Source organism: Schistocerca nitens, chromosome 2, assembly GCF_023898315.1.
Source record: "Schistocerca nitens isolate TAMUIC-IGC-003100 chromosome 2, iqSchNite1.1, whole genome shotgun sequence".
NCBI lineage: Eukaryota > Metazoa > Arthropoda > Insecta > Orthoptera > Acrididae > Schistocerca > Schistocerca nitens.
Genome location: NC_064615.1, coordinates 1102335056 through 1102353273, shown reverse-complemented (window position 1 = coordinate 1102353273; position 18218 = coordinate 1102335056). Strand labels below are relative to the sequence as shown.

The window sequence follows — 18218 nt, the reverse complement described above, 5'->3', positions numbered from 1 at the left end:
GCCGCGTAAGCAAGCAACTGCAGTGAAATCATGCCCGAGGTGTGCAACTAGACATTCGCGTGAAAATTGCCCGTCACGCCAAGCTATTTGCTTTTACTGCCAAAAGAAAGGACATGTTCAAAGTGTTTGCCAGAAAAAGCTTCGATCAGACAATCACACAAATTCCAGGCCTTTTGCTTCGCGCCGGAATCGAACCCAGGACAATCGGGCTCGTGGACCTTCGCCCATGGATATTCATGTAGTTCATTCCAACCCGTCTAGTGACACTTTAGCTGACAGTGACTGTGTTCGTCCCACCACAAGTGTGCGTCGACGTCGCCGGAAATCCCGTAAAGTCGCAAGTGCTTCTGTACCTGTATCAGTTCAAATTGCACGTGACAGTCGCTCTTGTCGTCAGCAGGACAATAAACTTTTTGTGGACTTAGACTTTGAAGGCAAAGTGATACCATTCCAGCTCGATACCGGAGCTGCAGTTTCATTGCTCAATCACGACACGTACAAACAACTGGGCCAACCGCCATTGCGTGCCGCAAATGTTAAGTTAACTAGTTACTCAGGACAGCAGATCCCTGTGTTAGGACGGTGCAGCCTTCTTGCAACATACAAGGGACACACAAAACTTGTATCGTTTTACGTTCTTCGTTCTTCTAGTGCAGTGAACTTGTTTGGTTTAGATTTGTTTCAATTATTTAATTTGTCTATAGTAAATCAGGTCCTATCAGTGAATCAGACTGTGCCTTCCGCCAGTGTTTCTAGTCTTTGTGAAGAATTTGCAGACATTTTTGCATCGGGCCTTGGTTGCGCTAAGAACTATGCTGCACATTTGGAATTGAAAGACAACGCGCAACCGAAATTTTTCAGAGCGCGCAATGTTCCCCACGCATTGCGTGATGAGGTCGCAAGAACATTGCACGATTTAGAATCTCAAGGTGTAATTGAACGTGTGCAGGCTTCTCTTTGGGCCTCACCCTTAGTCATTTTGCCAAAACCTTCCGGAAAACTGAGACTTTGTGTGGACTTCAAAGCAACTGTGAATCCCCAACTAGTGACTGCTACTTTTCCTTTGCCCCGCCCGGAAGATCTTTTTGACAAACTGTGCCCGGGAAAATATTTTTCCAAATTGGACCTAGCAGATGCGTACTTGCAGATACCTGTGGACGAAGAATCCCAGCGCGTCTTGGTGGTAAACACGCATCTTGGCTTGTATCGCTTCAAAAGGCTGCCATTCGGGTGTGCATCCACACCTGCTTTCTTTTAGCATTAATTCCAAACAGGTTTGTGCGCAATGCTTCTTCCGTTTCCGCTCCGCTTCATCGCTTACGCCGTAACGGTGTTCCGTTCGTCTGGACGACGGAATGCGAAAGCGCCTTTCGCCAGTTGAAATCGGCGTTACTTTCAAATACTTGCCTTACGCCATTCGATCCCCAGAAACCCCTTTTGTTGATGGTGGATGCATCGGATTTCGGGATCGGTGCTGTGCTTGCGCACAAGGATGGCTCGCATGATCGCCCTATTGCCTTTGCGTCAAAATTGCTCTCATCTGCGCAAAGAAATTATTCACAGATAGAGAAAGAAGCTTTAGCTCTCGTGTTTGGTGTTACCAAGTTCCATGACTTCTTGTATGGTCGTCACTTTACCATCATCACCGACCACAAACCTTTGACATCGCTTTTTCATCCGAACAAGCCTGTACCTCCACGTACAGCGCAGAAATTCATTCGCTGGTCACTTTTTCTCTCGCAGTACCGCTACGATATCTTGTATCGGTCCACTGCTAAGCACGGAAACGCTGATGCGTTGTCCCGTTTGCCTGTTGCTGAGGATAAAGCATTCGATTCTTCCGAACTTGCTTGCATGTTCATTGATTCGGAAACCGATGACGTGATCGAATTGTTTCCGATTGATTTTCGTCGTGTCGCTACAGCCACAGCTGCTGACCCTGTCCTTGCTACTGTTTTGCGTTTTGTTGCTACGCAATGGCCCTTGTCAAAGTCACGGATCGAGGATCCTTTGGTTCGCCGTTTTTTTGCTCACAGGGAGAGACTTTTTGTACGACGTGGTGTTTTGTTTTTGCGTTCTGATAATGATCAATCCCGAGTCGTGGTCCCACGATCGTTACAGTCCTCTGTCTTACAGCTTCTTCACCAAGGACATTGGGGTATAGTGCGCACGAAACAACTTGCTCGTCAGCACTGTACTTGGTTCGGAATCGATGCTGCGATTACGAATATGTGCTCCTCTTGCGTGGCGTGTGCCGAACAACAATCCGCACCGCCGCGGAAATTCTTTGCATGGCCGAAAGCCACTTCCCCTTGGCAACGCTTGCACATCGATTTTGCTGGTCCATTCTGGAATGCTCGATGGTTGGTTGTGGTCGATGCTTTCAGTAATTTTCCTTTTGTTGTCCGGATGTCTTCCACGACGTCTTCTGCCACAATACAAGCCTTGTCTGCTATCTTTTGCATTGAGGGTCTTCCGCAGACTATTGTTTCCGACAATGGCCCACAATTCATGTCCGCAGAATTTCAGTCATTCTGCAAGGCCAATGGTATTCAACATCTGACGTCCGCGCCGTTTTCGCCTCAGTCAAACGGTGCCGCTGAACGATTGGTCCGGACTTTCAAGTCCCAGATGTTGAAATTGAAAGAGTCGCATTCTCGGGAGGACGCATTATTGCTCTTTTTGTCTTCGTATCGCTCTCAGCCCCGCGATGGTCGCTCGCCGGCTGAGTTGCTCCATGGTCGTTCTCATCGCACCTTGATGTCTTTGCTGCATCCGCCACATCAGGTTCCTGTGCAGCGGCAGACTTCTGCTTTTGCTCCTGGCGACGTTGTCTCTTATCGCACCTATCGCGGTTCACGGCGTTGGCTCGCAGGGCGCATTCTTCGCTGCCTCGGCCGCGCGATGTATTTGGTTTTGGGGGCCTCTGGTGAGGTGCGTCGGCATCTCAATCAGCTGCGCCTCTGTCGTCGCCTGGGTTCTGCCGCTCCCCGTCTGCTTTCAGCGACGGAGCCGTCCGGTCAGCGCCTTGGGGACCCATCTACTGGCTCGCCTCATCCCCAGGTGTTACCGACGCTGCCTTCCATTTTGCCTCATGGCGTCGCGCCGCCGCCGCCGCAGCCGCCGCCGGCGCCGCCCGCAGGGGACGCTTCGCTGCAGCCGCCTGGCGCCTCCCTGGGTCACGCGCCGCCGCTCGCTTCCCGTGCCCAGCCGTCCTCCGCCATGGACCTCTTGCCCGCTCCGGACCAGATGTCGTCGTCGCGCGTCGGCTTCCCCGACGCAATGGAGGTCGACCCTTCGGCCCCTCTTGTCTCATTACGTGCGCATCCACCTCATGTTGACGTGCACCCTGGACTAGGTTTGCAGGCGTTTCCTAGCTCCCCTCGGACCGAATGGCCGGGTGCGGGTGGCACGGCCTCGCCTGTTGTTAGGCTCCCCGCCTCATCGCATACGTCAACATGGGGTCCTCCCCACGGCGGGCGGAAGCCTTATCTCACGACCGTTTGCCGATTTGCGGGGGAGGAATGTGGTGTCACCGCCAGACACCACACTTGCTAGGTGGTAACTTAAATCGGCCGCGGTCCTGTAGTACATGTCGGACCCGCGTGTCGCCACTGTGTAATCGCAAACCTAGCGCCACCACATGGCAGGTCACAAGACACGGACTAGACCTCGCCCCAGTTGTACGGACGACATAGCTTGCGACTAGACCTACCAAGTCTTCCTCTCATTTGCCGAGAGACAGATAGAATAGCCTTCAGCTTAGTCCATAGCTACTACCTAGCAAGGCGCCATTTGTATCAGTGCTTATAGCTTACTAAAATTCAAGAGAGATGTATTCCAACAAGAGAATAAAAGTTAAGTAACATCTACGTACTTTTCTTCTTATTCATTGATAAGTCTCATGTTCCAGAACTTCAAGCCCGTCTGCGTTAGTTTAGCGTGCACCTAGCTACCTCATTGTGTCTATGCTGTAGGAACTAGACACAACACTTTCTATCTCAAACACAGTTGTTGTAAACATTTTAAAAAAACATGGAGCCAAGTGGAGTAGTAAGAAAAGATCAAAGGGGTAGGCATACTCCAAGCAGAAAAACACCTGATGAAAAGACATACTTCTTCTTTCCCACATTATGAAAGTCACTACCCAGAGTTAAGCAGTAAAAAATGGCTTTACGCAGACATCTTTAATAAACAGTTCAATTTGTTATTCAAATCACCTGAAAATGACACCTGTCATTTATTTCAGGCAAAGCTGATAAATAATCTGACTCCAGAAGAAAAAGAATCCGTTGAAGCTGAGTATACTGCTCATCTGAATTAATCAAAAAATAGGTACCTTCTAAAAAGTAATGACACTAACAAGGCAAGAGGAACACCAACACACAAAGTGTTAACTGGAGACCTTCAGAAATGTTTGCCATCTCCACTCATATCAAATAGTATTAGTTTCTATAAAAGGAAGCTTTGAGTCTTAAATTTTACCGTGTATGATGCCACAGATTCCTCAGTTCACTGTGTGATGTGGGGTGAGTCAAAAGGAGGGCGAGGCAGAAATGACATTGCATCAGCAATTTTGAAGTGGGCAGATAGTGTCATACCCCGACAGTGACGTGGAAGGAATCGCACTTTGGGCAGACAACTGCTGTGGACAAAATAAGAATGTGAATATTATAATGTGTTTTTTTTTCAGTTACTGCATAATTATCCACAAATTAAGACCATAACTCGGAAATATCTGCTAAAAGGCCATACCCATATGGAAGCCAACAGTGTTCATGTATTGATAGAGAGGAAATGGAAGAAATTGAATAATATGAGCATTTTAACACCCTGGGACTTGCAACAATTGGTAAAACACACTTCCAGCAAGTACGTTGTTCATAATATGGAACTTCAAGATTTCAAAAGTTTTAATTCACTGTACGCCACAAAAGATCCTGAAAGGCCTCCCCTTGTCCAGAGGAAAATGGATATGGAGAAATGACCATTTTTGTAATCAAAGTGTGTGCAATTACAAGTGAAACAGGAAAACAGGGAAATTTTGTACTTCAAAACATCTTTTGCTGGTGACAACAGACAGGCCGACTTCGTTAGGTTACGCAGATATGCACTTACATTTCAGCAGATTTGAACCAACTCTCAGATGTCCCAAGACCTATTTTGCCGCAGAAATATAATGATTTAAGGGCACTGTTGCCACATATGCCTTCAGTTTGTCATGCATTTTATAAGAACATAGAACATACACATAATACAAACATAACAGACTATCCAGAAGAAGACATAGATGTAATTTAGGACCAAATGTGACATTTATGTTCGTGCAGCAAGTTCTACCACAATGTGAGTAATGTTCCGTTCATGTAATATATTCTTACAATGAAATTAATGTGATTGACTAATGTTATTCATTAAACACCTAGAGCACTATGCCACAAAATGCAACACCATGTCCATTATATACCTGCAAAACTGGTACAAAATGAAAAAAGGCTATTACATGTGAAGCAACATGATACTTAATGTTCAAAATATAAACTGACCAAATTTTGTTATGATGATGCTATTAATAGGCAAGATATTTAAGGGAGAACACAATAAAACACCTTCAAACTGCTCTCCTGTAAAATGTAGTAAATGTGACGTAGGGCCCTATACCTCCGACCTACAGACACGACCTGGAAGCTCCAGGAAAAACCTAGGAATTTTTCAGAATTCTGGGTATTTTTTTATTTAGTTTTCAGTTAAATTTTTGTAATTTTGACTGGTAAGAAACAATACTCTAACAAAGGATATTACTGTATCTTGCTACTGCAGAATAATACTACTGCAATGAAACATGAACGAGGGGAAAAAAATGAAAATAAAACTTAAATTGCAAAGGAAATGCGCTATATACAACAACAAAACACAGTGCTCATACAAGCATCTGCCAATGGTAAAATGTGTTGAAGCCTTTAGGAAGACTATGCAATGCTTCATAACATCAAATTGCCTCCAATGAGCGTGACATCACGACTGTTTACATTAGATTCATTTGAGCAGCTGTGAGCAAGCTCATGCACATGCACAGTTCAGTTGTGCATGTGTGGTACCTTATCCCGCTTCTGTCTACAGAACTGTGGCTGTTATCTGTATAAGCAGTAGCAGCAAGATGCTACCTGGAAAAATTTTACTGACACGCGGAAGGTGCCAGATTCCATGGGGGGTGGGGGAGCAAACCGGGGATTCTGCCCCGTGTGGCAATTTCAGGGGGTGGGGTGCCAAATTCATATTCTTGAGGTAAAAAAAAAAAAAAAAAAAACATTGTATAACAAAATGCCTAATCTCTAGTGGAAATTGGTCTATCAATTATTCATATGATTTTGAAACACATCCCTGTTGGGTTTTTGAACATATCTTAAGTTTATTTATGAACGAATCATAAGTTGATTTTTGAATGTGTGCATAGTGTATGTCATGTCTCTGCCAGGGGAATCCCTGTTGCATCTAGAAATAAACTTTCCTGCACACAGAAGCGGACGGGGCTATACGAGTTGAGCGGAATAAAGCCGAATTGGTGAATGCCAATCACTGTCTGTTTATGTGGTTTATTGGGTTTGCGAATGATCAGTGTTGTTATATTTACCAGTGAAATCCATAGATTCAGACTACCAGAGTGGGAATAAATGACTAACAGGAATAACAGTTAAGAAAGATTACATATCTTCTCGGTGTATCCAAGAAAATGAAATTTTGACAGAAAATTCTTGGCCAGACCGTAACACTAGTAAGGGCCAGTTGTTCAGTCCCCGTTAGCAGTCACCTAAGTTCTATTCTGGGAGTAGCACAGAAAACGCGTTGTACGAACTCGTAATAACACCCAACCGGAGAATAAACTCGGGATAACTAAACCGGCGATTGTGGCAGGAGGGAGTGAAGTTAACAGCAGAATAAATTTTGACACTGGCGGGAATAGTTACAGAATTAGTGATGACAAAATTGTTTGGTAGGAGAGGAAGGAGAAGAAATGGCGACATCTCACAAATTATGGAAGAATATGATGATTCCAAATTTATATAAAAATTTCATACTACTACTTTTCCGATCTCATGTTTCAGAAGCGCGAACGTATGAATGAAATTTCATTTATAAAATATACAAAAATAAAATACAATACAAAATACGAAAATAAAATAAAATACATGCTTTTTGTCCCTCGTTATAGTCCGTAAACTTTTCTTTACAGTAAAATACACCAGGATTACTGATAAAATTTTTTATTTGTTATTTAAGACAAAACTGGTCAGATACATCACATAACAATTGGCGATCCTAAAATACAGAAAATAAGAGAATAGATACATTGCAAGTGGTAGCGGATATGACACTTCATTTACTAATACAATTTTGAGTATCCACGTTTTTTTTTTTTAAATATATAAAACCTCGTTTACACGCTTGTGTATACAAAATGTCAGGGCGGTAAACTCCCATCAGATATCAAAGGTATTGCTCCTGTAGGCCATTTTACAATCTGTCATTTGTACATAAAACGTGCTGGAAATTATCTAAAAATCTTTTATTTTTTAAATCAGTTTGATCATTAAGTAGGTCACTAGGATGATTTTTAATACAGTTGTAAATGTCTATTTCTTCTAGAATATTCATGATTCTACTTTTAGGCACAGTATGCAGTATTTTAAGGGATGAATCTATGTGGTTGACCATATGTTTACTCTCGATTAAGTATTTGCTGAAGGTAGAGGTTTGCTCTCTGTCTGCCTGATGTGTTCTTTAAACCTGTCGTTAAAAGCCCGCCAAGTTGGTCCAGTATAACATTTTGTGCATGAGCCACATTCTATTCTGTAAACCCCTGATCTTGCAAATTGGTTTGTTCTACCTGTTCCATGCCAGATTTTTTTTTTTTAAATGTATTATCTGTGTGAAATCTGATCCCTATGTTGGTTTTCTTAAACACCTGTGCAATTTTATCTGATACTACTCCTAAATATGGTAATTTGGCAAACTTAGTGTTTTTATAGTTAACATCATCTCTTTGAAGTGTGATTTTATCGGTTATACCTGCCCTACCTTTTCTAACTTTCCATTCAAATAGTTCTGTGACCATTTCCGCTCTGAAACCATTGTTAATTGCTACTTCCTGCAAGATATCTAGCTCCTTGTTTATTTCATCATTGTCTAGCGGAAAGTTACTTAACCTATGTATCATAGAGTTAAAATAGGCTCGCTTATGGCACACTGGGTGGCAAGAATCATTACTTATTATGCAATCTGTGGTGGTTGGCTTACAGAAAATTCCAAATTTATGCTGGCTGTTAATATTTGAAATTTGGAGGCCCAGGAAATTTATACTTTTGTTAACTTCTATTTCTTTCGTAAATTTTATATTTGGATGCAAGCTATTAAGTTGGTCATGCATTATATCTATGTCGGTAACAGATCCCTCAAGAAGTACTAAAGTGTCATAGACATAACGTTTATAGTACCGAATTTTCTTGGTTGTCTGGTCAGAATTAGCGAAAAATGTGTGTCTACTGTGTTTATGAAGTTGTCAGCTAAAGTTAATTATTAATTTAACCAAGCATAAAAAATTGGCAAGATTTGCGAACTTGTTGACTTATTGGAATTAGTCACTTCTCATAATTACTTCACATTCCAGGGTGCCATTTATAAACAACAGGAGGGTCTCGCAATGGGCAACTGTTTGGCGGGAACTTTAGCTGACATCAGACCTGTATTGGTTGTATCAACAACAATGCATCTGTGAAATAAGGGTTACACAATTAGGCCGTGTGTTAAAACAATGACACTGTGTGCTCCATACGTACCTTTCTATACTTCAAGAACTGTGAACTTTGGTTATGTTTTTACTGCACGTAGATATGCAACAGATAACTGTTGTAGCAGTATGTGGATGTTTGCTTGCAAACCATTAATGAGGCAGATCGAAAGTTAAACAATAGTGCACTGGCCATATAACTGTGTAATATTGGGGGGAGGGGGGGTTGAACAGTGAAAGTAAAAGACTGTGAAACATAACTGTGCATCTTTCGGCTACATCATTTACAGCAGACAGTAGTTGCACTTCCATGAGCTATTTTTCAACCAGTGTAGCAGCCAGTACGTCAACACTGAGGACAATCAACAAACGAAGAGATAAACAAAGCAGGCGAGCGCTGTCACAAGGTGTTGGTCACTGAGCTAGTTGTGAAATCATTTCAGTGCTGCTGCAGTAACCAGCTACAATGGGACGTGCAGGATTGTTGAGTTTGTGAAGGGTCTAAGCAGGGATTGGAGGGTATGTTTTGACTTCTGGGATGGGATCAGTCTGGCAGATTGTAGGTGGATGAGTCAGACAATTGGCAGGGGCCTTCCACCAGGTAGTCACTGCAATTCATCATGACAGCGGTAGAGCCATTGTCTACAAGGAGGATGATTAGGGCAGGATCTGTTTTGAGATTGTATATGGCTGTTGTTTCCATTGTTAAAAGGTTGGTGTTCTTATGAAGGGTCTTGGGTAAGGATGGTGTGGCCAAGATCGAGGCAAGGAATTTCCAGAAGGTGATCAGGGGGTGGTCAGTGGGAGGGGGGAGATATGGTTGGCTTTGGTTGGAGGGGTTAGTGGCAAAGAAGTGTTTCCATTGCAGGGATCGGGAGGAGTGTAGGTCCAGCTTGGTTAAATTCAGTTGTAGATCTAAAGGTGAGGCCTTTGGATAGGACTGGAACTTCTGTGAGGTTGAGGATCTCATTGGAAAGGTTAACGACAGGCTCTAGAGTGTCGATAGGGAGTTTTGGAAATGTGGCAGGTTGAAAAGGTCTGCTAGGAAGGTTCTGGGTGCTATGAGGACTTGACAAGGAGGAACACTATGAGTAAGAAAGGGGTTAGATGATGGTGTCCCAAGGTGACTGTAGGATTTCAGCAGGTTGTATAACCTGTGGAGGTGGTGTCCAGATTGCTCTTGTAGGTGCTAGAGAGCTAGGGATTCAATTTCAGAGATGTGATGTATTAATAGGAATTGCACAGTAGCAGTATCTTGCTGGGGGAGCAGAGGTTATTCTGGGAGGCCTGTACCATGGAAATGTGTTTTTGCAATACCAGGTTTGTGAGGGATAGGTACTGGCAGAATCTGAAGAGGTGGTTGAAATGGTGGGATCCAGAGAAAGAAGTTTTATGTTAGGCTCTTGGGGAGTTTCCTTGGTTTAGTCAGCATTTAAGGAACAGGATTTAGAAGTGGGTTTTAGCCAGGGAAAATTATACTTTTCTGAACTGACGCAGAAAGACGGAGAAGGGGAAAATTGTTGCAAATAAGGCATTGGGGAAACAGTAAATGATATAGAAAATGGGCAAATGAAGGAGTTGAGTGGGTGTGAGGGGAGGTGGATAATAGTAAAAGAAGCGTGAAAGTAGGTACAGGAACACAAAAACATTTTCAAATACGCACAGATATGTGAAAATAGGCACAAAATCTCACAGTACATAAAAATCAAACAATGGAAAAACAGGTTGGAATGTAACAATATTATGAAAAGGATAGTTGCTACTCACCATATAGCAGACATGCTGAATCGCAGAGACACTACAGAAAGACTGTCAGAAAGTGACCTTTCAGTCAACAAGGCCTTCGTTGGAAATGGACATAAAACACACACACACATATACAAGCAACGTGAGCACTCATGACCACAGTCTAGCTGCTGAGTATCAGATTTTTTGAACTGTGCAGGTGGGAATCACCCCTACGACACATTCTCCATGCCTGAAATTATCCCAGCCTCAACCTATGGTAACCTACTGTCCCCACAGCCTTCATCCAACAGTTTCGGCCCCTGTGTCCTATCACCTTCTCCCTTTTCACATTCCTTAACTCTCTGTGTGCCACTCTCTGCCAGTGTACCTGCCCATCCTTTCCCCTTCACTGCTCCTCTCCTTTTCTGCTGCTTTCCTTTTCCACTCCCCCCCCCCCCCCCCCTATGCTCAACCTCCCAAAACTGCCTGGCAGTCTGTAGCCTTGCACATCTCCCGTCCCCAACCCACTCCAGATTACTATTCATGTGACAGCCCCTATCTCATCAGAACTGCTGGTTGTAGTGGTCATGCGTGTGTGAATGTACGTGTGAGTTTTCTTTGCTGAAGGCGGCTTCAGCTGAAAGCTGTAATGTGTAACAGTCTTTTCATTGTGCCTGTCTACAACTCAACAGGTGCTCTTTATGGTGAGCAGTAATCTATCCTTTTTCTAACATTGTTGATATTTCAACCTAGAGGTTCCATTGTTTGACGTGTGTTTTTCTGTTCCTTTAAATTATGTTTTTCTGTTTCTTTATTTTATTCTCTGTGATGATTGTTGCTAAAACTGACACTGGTTGAGAATAAAGTGTTTATGTACAGGTTGGTGACTCAAAACACTTTTCTTGACAGCTGTAAATTGTTACCTACAAAAAGTACTTATTAATATGTTCAGTCTGTGTGTAACAGCAGTCATTGATTTTGAACACTGCTGAATTGTTACTTCCAACTTTTCTTTTTCTCTTTATTCATTATTTGAACAATTCTGTGAAGTGGTAATTATTGGTAACAAGATATTTTGAAGTGTTAATGAGTGCATTGAAACTAATAAATTGCTGTGATGTGTCACCTAGTTGATCATGGTACAGTTAAATATATCTTTTTCATTTTTTGCAGGGATATTGCAAGATATGACTTTACTCATGAAGTTCTGGGCAAAAAGAATTCGAAGTTCAGAAATCAAGAAATTGCACGTGGGAGGAGATTGTCGGTAATCTGCAGAAATGAGCCAGAGCCCACAAAAAAGTGACACAGAAGAAGAAGAAACTAAGTTTACATAGTATCTCAGAAAGTGGGGCTCAAATCCCCTCACAGCCATCCTGATTTAGACTTTCCGTGGTCTTCCTATATCACTTAGGCAAATGATGGGATGGTTCCTCAAACAAAACAAGGCATATTTCCTTCCCCATTCTGAGGTTGTTTTTATTTATGTTAATTACCTTGACAGCTAAGGGACATTGAATCCTGATTTCTGCCCATTCTTTAAATATGTATTGCAAGCTCCTATGCTCCTAGAAGTTACAAACTCTTTGCTACTACTGTTTACTCGCAACACATTTTTGGAAAATGGCTGTTATTGATCAAATTACCAGGCTGCTATTGAAATCCATGTTTAGACACACTTGTATTTTGTTGTTCTGACGTGGAAATGTGTCTATAGACATTGACATTGTATTGGTCAAAGAGAGAAGCGTTTTTCAGTTTAAATGCAGCCGTTCTGAATTATTGAAATATGTTATAATGCTTGAAGATGTGACAGAATTGCCTGTTAAATATGCAACCAATAATAGATGCTAAGGACAGACAAGCCTTGCTTTTAAATTACAGAAGCGTACCTGATACTGAAAAACATTGTAAAGTGAAATATTCAAGAAAAATGACATCAGCTTGTAGCATTTCACATAAGTTGAATAAATAGTATTATAATTCTAAACATAGTGGTATAGTGCAATCCACGAACAATTGCAGTTGATGCGTGTCAAGGCACAGGTGAGGATTGGGTTGTCGATTGTTTCAAGTGACAGTTGTGATACACACGTGTGTGCCTTCCACTTGAAGAAAGCATATATCCTGCAAATTAAGACTCTTGCTTCCATATGTGGAATGTATCAATTACCACCAACATCAGCAATGACAGCTTGCAACAAATGGAACAGAAATTCACTAAACAACTCATTACGATAAAGTTTAATGCTCACATTAGCTACAACATTCAGAGCAGAGCGCTCAGAACACTCATTGGCTGTCGGAGAATACGTGATGTAGGCATGCAGAACAAGCCTAAACTCGACTGCCATTGTTTGTGACTCCGTCTACAGGATATTTTTAAATATTGACAAAAATTACTAAAAGTGAAAGTCCTTAGGTGCTGTGATAAAAATCAGGAAAATCTAAGGGAATTTCAGGAATTTAATAACTTAGCATTGAAACTGGGTTTTATTGAATTTTATAAATCACAAATTTTTAAATACTTAATATCTCAGTGTGTTAATTGTATGAATATAACTCAGCTGAGGAAAGGAAAGAGTCATTATATATTGTGATATGCTGCAACCCCCTTCCCTGCCTTTGCCATTAATTTATAAGGAGCTCCTCACACCTGAAATTCTCCCAGAATTTTTTTTTTCCTCCCATGTTTGATTAAGCACCCTGAAAATGAATGCAGTGATACAACTAACAGGTGATATGTTGTCTTCTTGCAGTTATTTCAGTATAAATCGAGTATATAACATAATAAACATGATGGATAACATATGAAATCAGTGTTTTTATTCTCTATAAAAACATTTTCTACCAACTGTCTTCATTAGGCTTCTCTTCAACTTTATTAAAAGATGTGAACTGTCTGAAAACAGTATTAAAACAAGTCACGTCCTAAAATAATTTCAAAGTGCAAGTCTTTGCAGCTATTTTTGTGGGAAATTGCAGCCAAATTTCCACATATTGAAGTAAATAATCCGCACTGGCTGTAGAATACTTAAAAAGAGTCACATCCAGTGTTGCATCTCCAGGTGATCTGTAAAGGAAAAAGTCTTTTACAAATAATCCTTAACATTGGTGTAAAGAATGGAGGGACACTGAAAAGTAGTATTCATAGCATCCACTACGTGAGAAGGAAAACAAAAGTAAAATAATGCATATGGGAAGAAGCAGGTTTTTGACAAAGTAAACATTGTAAAATGTGACTCTCCCTCCTGTAATATTATTACGTTCACTACAGCTGTTTGTCATAGAATACAAATTGCACGGAATGTCCAGCATAGGGAAGCAGAAGGCATAATGGCAAGTTGAAGCTATACTACTCTGGTGTATACTGATTATTGCCACTATAGATATTCTTTGTAGCGACAGTAATTGCACAACAGTTTGTGAACAACAGTGAAGAGCTTTAAGACGGGCCTTGGGTAAAAATTTTCTTGTGGAAAACTATGTTGGAGAATGTAGCAAACAGAGCCTACTGGAAGAATTTAGCATTCAGTGACTGCCAAGTGTATGAATATTATCATACTTCTTTATAAGCTGTTATAAAGGCAGCACTGTTTAATTACATTGTTAACCTCTAGAAGTGCTATTACGGCTTTAGGGATATGTGCTTTTTATACCAGATATTTTTAATTTTTAAAACAAAAAACCAGAAGTAAAGCAGGATTCAGTAAGTGCACCAAAATGAAGGGGTCGCCTTGTAATAGATCCGGGTGAAGAGCTAGCAGCCATCTATGGTTGATGAGAAAGAATAATTTTAAATTATAGGGATATTAATTAAAAGTACATTTATTGTACAGAATCTTGGATTGGCTGTGATATCTGAAGTATTAATATATTAAAGAATTTGACAAATAAATCTTAGAATCGCCATTGTTGTTTTTCGAATGTTCAAATGTGTGTGAATTCCTTAGGGACCATCCTGCTGAGGTCGTAGGTCCCTAGACTTACACACTACTTAAATTAACTTATGCTAAGACCACCACACACACACACACACACACACACACACACACACACACACACACACACACACACACACACACCTGATGGACGACTCGAACCTCTGATGGGAGGGGCCACGCAGTCCGTGACATGGCGCCTCAAACCGTGCGGCCACTCCATGCGGCTGTTGTTTTTCATTGTTGACGACTCTTTATGTACATGTATGCTCATAAAGCCACACTGAAATGACCACTTACTAAAGAGATTCTTCCTGCTCCATTTGTTTATGGAGCGCAGGAAGAATGACTAATTGCTTAAGTGCCTCTGCACAGGCTGTAATTAGGCTAATCTTGTCTTTGAGGTCCCTACGGAGAAATATGTAGGGGGTTCTAGTATATTCCTAGATTCCTCATGTAATGCTGGTTCTTGAAATTTGGTAAGTCGGCTTTTGCGGGATAGTTTGTGTATACCTTCAAGCATCCATCACTTCAGATTTTTCAGTGTCTCTGTAGCACTCTACCCATAGGTCAATGACACCGGTCCCGCTACATTGTATATGTTTAGTATCCCCTGATAATCCTGTTTTGTACAGATTCTACACACTTCAGCATTATTCTAGGAAGATTGCACAACCTTGTGCTGCATTTTCTCAGTATCCTACCAATGACCTGATATCTGCTTCCTGTCTGTATGACAGTCTATAGGACCATTCCAGTTCATATCCCTACATATTGTTACACTCTGGTATTTATATTAGTTGGCTGATTCTAATTGTGACTCATTGATACTGTAGCCATAGTATTACCTTTTCCATTTTCTTTTTGCATAACATTGAAATTTTATTAACGAGAAGTTACTGAGAGTTTTGAAGGGACTGTAGCCCATATCACGTAGGAAGACACTACCATGTATAGAGGCAGAGAAATAAGCATGGATGGAGGGGTGAGATCTGCACACACACATGGCAGCAGAGAGCGGGCAAACAAGACCACATATCAAATACTACAAACAACAGTCGGGTTCATTTGCCTACCATACATCATATTATACGTTCAAATCTACGAGAGGAATAATAAATTTTAAAACTGATTTCGATTGGTCATCATGAGAGAAATGTTATGTCATGTCTTGACGATGTCCACTGCTCCACAGCTTTAACCCACGTGAACAGCTAACACATTTGTGAAGACAAGCAACATTTTCCTCAAAATTAAAATTTATCTAATGACAAGGTCTTTGAAACTGCTTGCAATAATTGTCATTTATGGCAATTTGGACAACATTATAAGTAAAAATGCAATATAAAGGTCAAACGCTCACCAAAATCACTATGGTTGATTGATAACTGCTTCTAAGCCATAGAATTTTTTAAAAAATTGTATAATGCATGTATGTGGGTGTTTTTGACTGGAGTTTAATGTAATCATTGTGCATAAAAAGAATTAATGGTTGAAAAGACTAATGGAGAAGATTATCGTAAAAATTTGTCAGTATGTTGTCATATTGTTTGCTGTCAATGGACATTATGAGTGTAAACTAACTTGTTCGATACTATGGTGACTGACCACATTTATAACCGATAGAATGAGCGAACAATTAACCATTTTCTGTGAACAACTTGGGAATGGTGACTAATAGTGCCAAAACCCACCAGTATTTCGACAGGTAACCCTCCCTATCATTTTAAGACATTTTCCGAAATGTGCCTTGAAAATGACAGGCGTTTACCTGTGGGAATATTGGAGTTTGACAAATTTATCCAGCTGCATTCTCACTAGTTCTTAGAGCATACAAAACGCTGGGAAAAGCTGAACTCCTCCTTTGGCAATTTGTTGAACATTATAGTCTGCATACTTCATAGGATACAAATTTCTAATCAATAAAATCTAGGAAGTTCTCATATACAATTTATATTTTAACCAACACATTTTTCAAACCACAAGTCTGTAAAACTAAATAAATATTATTACTTTATTTTGTTCCAAGGGCTACATCGTAATACCATTGTCACTTCCGAGTTTGTGTCTGAACCATCTGATACTAAATTTACAATGATAGCTTCGAGATTTATATCCATCTTCATCTCTCTATCAGTCTTCTTCCTGAAGTTTTCAGCATGCTGCACAGGCTGTCCCCATACTGAAGGGGAGCCGGTGTCTACTGCTTCAGGCAAAACCAATTCAGTGTCTTTATCTTGAATGTTTTGTTTCCCACATAGCCTTTAACCTTTGCCCAAATTGATTTTATGGTATTATACTGATAGTAATGTTTGGGTAAACACAAAACTGTGTGATCACATTCACGTGCGACAAACTCAAGGTTGTGCTCTCGCACGACTTCTATAAATTAACAAGTTGCAAGAGTCTGGTTTATACTGTGTAGGATATTTTTATTTTTAGCTAGGGTATAATATTAATATTAATTGCCCGCATCTCGTGGTCGTGCGGTAGTGTTCTCGCTTCCCACGCCCGGGTTCGATTCCCGGCGGGGTCAGGGATTTTCTCTGCCTCGTGATGGCTGGGTGTTGTGTGCTGTCCTTAGGTTAGTTAGGTTTAAGTAGTTCTAAGTTCTAGGGGACTTATGACCACAGCAGTTGAGTCCCATAGTGCTCAGAGCCATTTTTTATAATATTAATTTTCCTGGTGTTTGTACTTTGTATTTTCATTGTAACAGCTTTTGGTAAATTACAATGACCACTTTCGAAGCAAGATATGGCAAGAATTGTTCAGTGAACCCCTTCATGAAACAGACATTGTTCACTTCCAAATGGTAATGACTGCTATTTTTCTTCCACCCAAATACTAGTTTATTCTCAGGAACATAACCAGAAGAAGAGCCAACATGCAGAATATTTATTCCTATGGGAGTTTTGAAAGTGCCAGTACTGTCCAGCAGGTAATCCTGGAATAATTCTTATTCACCTACGTTTCATCAAGGTAATACATTGTTCAACTACCTCCTCCTCTTGTACTGTATATTTTTATAAGGGGATGCGGTTTGTGCTGCGCCTATGGCATTTCTTTTCAGCATATTAGAAACCAATGTCTCTTAAAATTCTTTACATTGACAAATCACTACCTTTGAAGCCAATTTTCTCATGCATAGCTCTAACAAGTTTTTATTTTGTTGGGCAGTCACAACTCACATGGAGCGCTTTAAAACATTGTTGTCGGAACCATCTATTTGTGTTCTAGTTTTCTTGCGATTTCGGTGCTTTCCAGATGACACAAAACCAACTTTTCCTAAGGTTTCTCCAGCTCTGACACTTTTGTTTACAATTCTCTCTACAGTTCTTTTACTGATACCATGTACTTTTGCAGTCCATTCTTGCGGTTTCAGAAGTCAACAGTAGGAGCACTGTTTCCAAATTCATGTTGGAAAAAGTTATAAACACAGTAAATAATCTCCCTCACCTGCTTGTGAAGCATTTTCCATTTATCCCCGTCACCTGACATCTTTTAATCAAACTAAAACTTTTAAAGATACACTTTAAAGATACACGTTCGCAGCTATATTGCCACAAGGCAAAAAAGAAGAAGTAGAAGAACACTAACGGTTGAATGAGCAATTCGGTTGTTGCGAAGTACAGCAGCAATGGACCATTTAGGAAAGAGATTCTCGCCATCTGGCTGTAACTTGCAACTAGCCACTTGGAAAGAGAATTGCTTTTATTGATTGCCACCGGCTAATGGAGGCTGCGCAAAATGACTGAAAATTGGGC

The 18218-nt window shown here is 41.0% G+C and overlaps 1 protein-coding gene across 2 annotated transcripts in view; it reads left to right on the top strand.

Annotated features, from left to right (window-relative positions):
- The window catches only part of LOC126237495 (alpha-ketoglutarate-dependent dioxygenase alkB homolog 7, mitochondrial), a 32903-nt gene extending 19584 nt beyond the window's left edge, over positions 1-13319 (top strand). Inside the window, exon 5 of one of the 2 annotated variants that reach the window (XM_049947647.1) lies at positions 11687-13319. In XM_049947647.1, the coding sequence (XP_049803604.1) occupies positions 11687-11819 (133 nt within the window). In that variant the 3' untranslated portion in view covers positions 11820-13319. The remainder of the gene's footprint in view (positions 1-11686) is intronic. The other variant, XM_049947646.1, reaches the window with a different exon arrangement.
- Positions 13320-18218: the final 4899 nt, after the last annotated feature.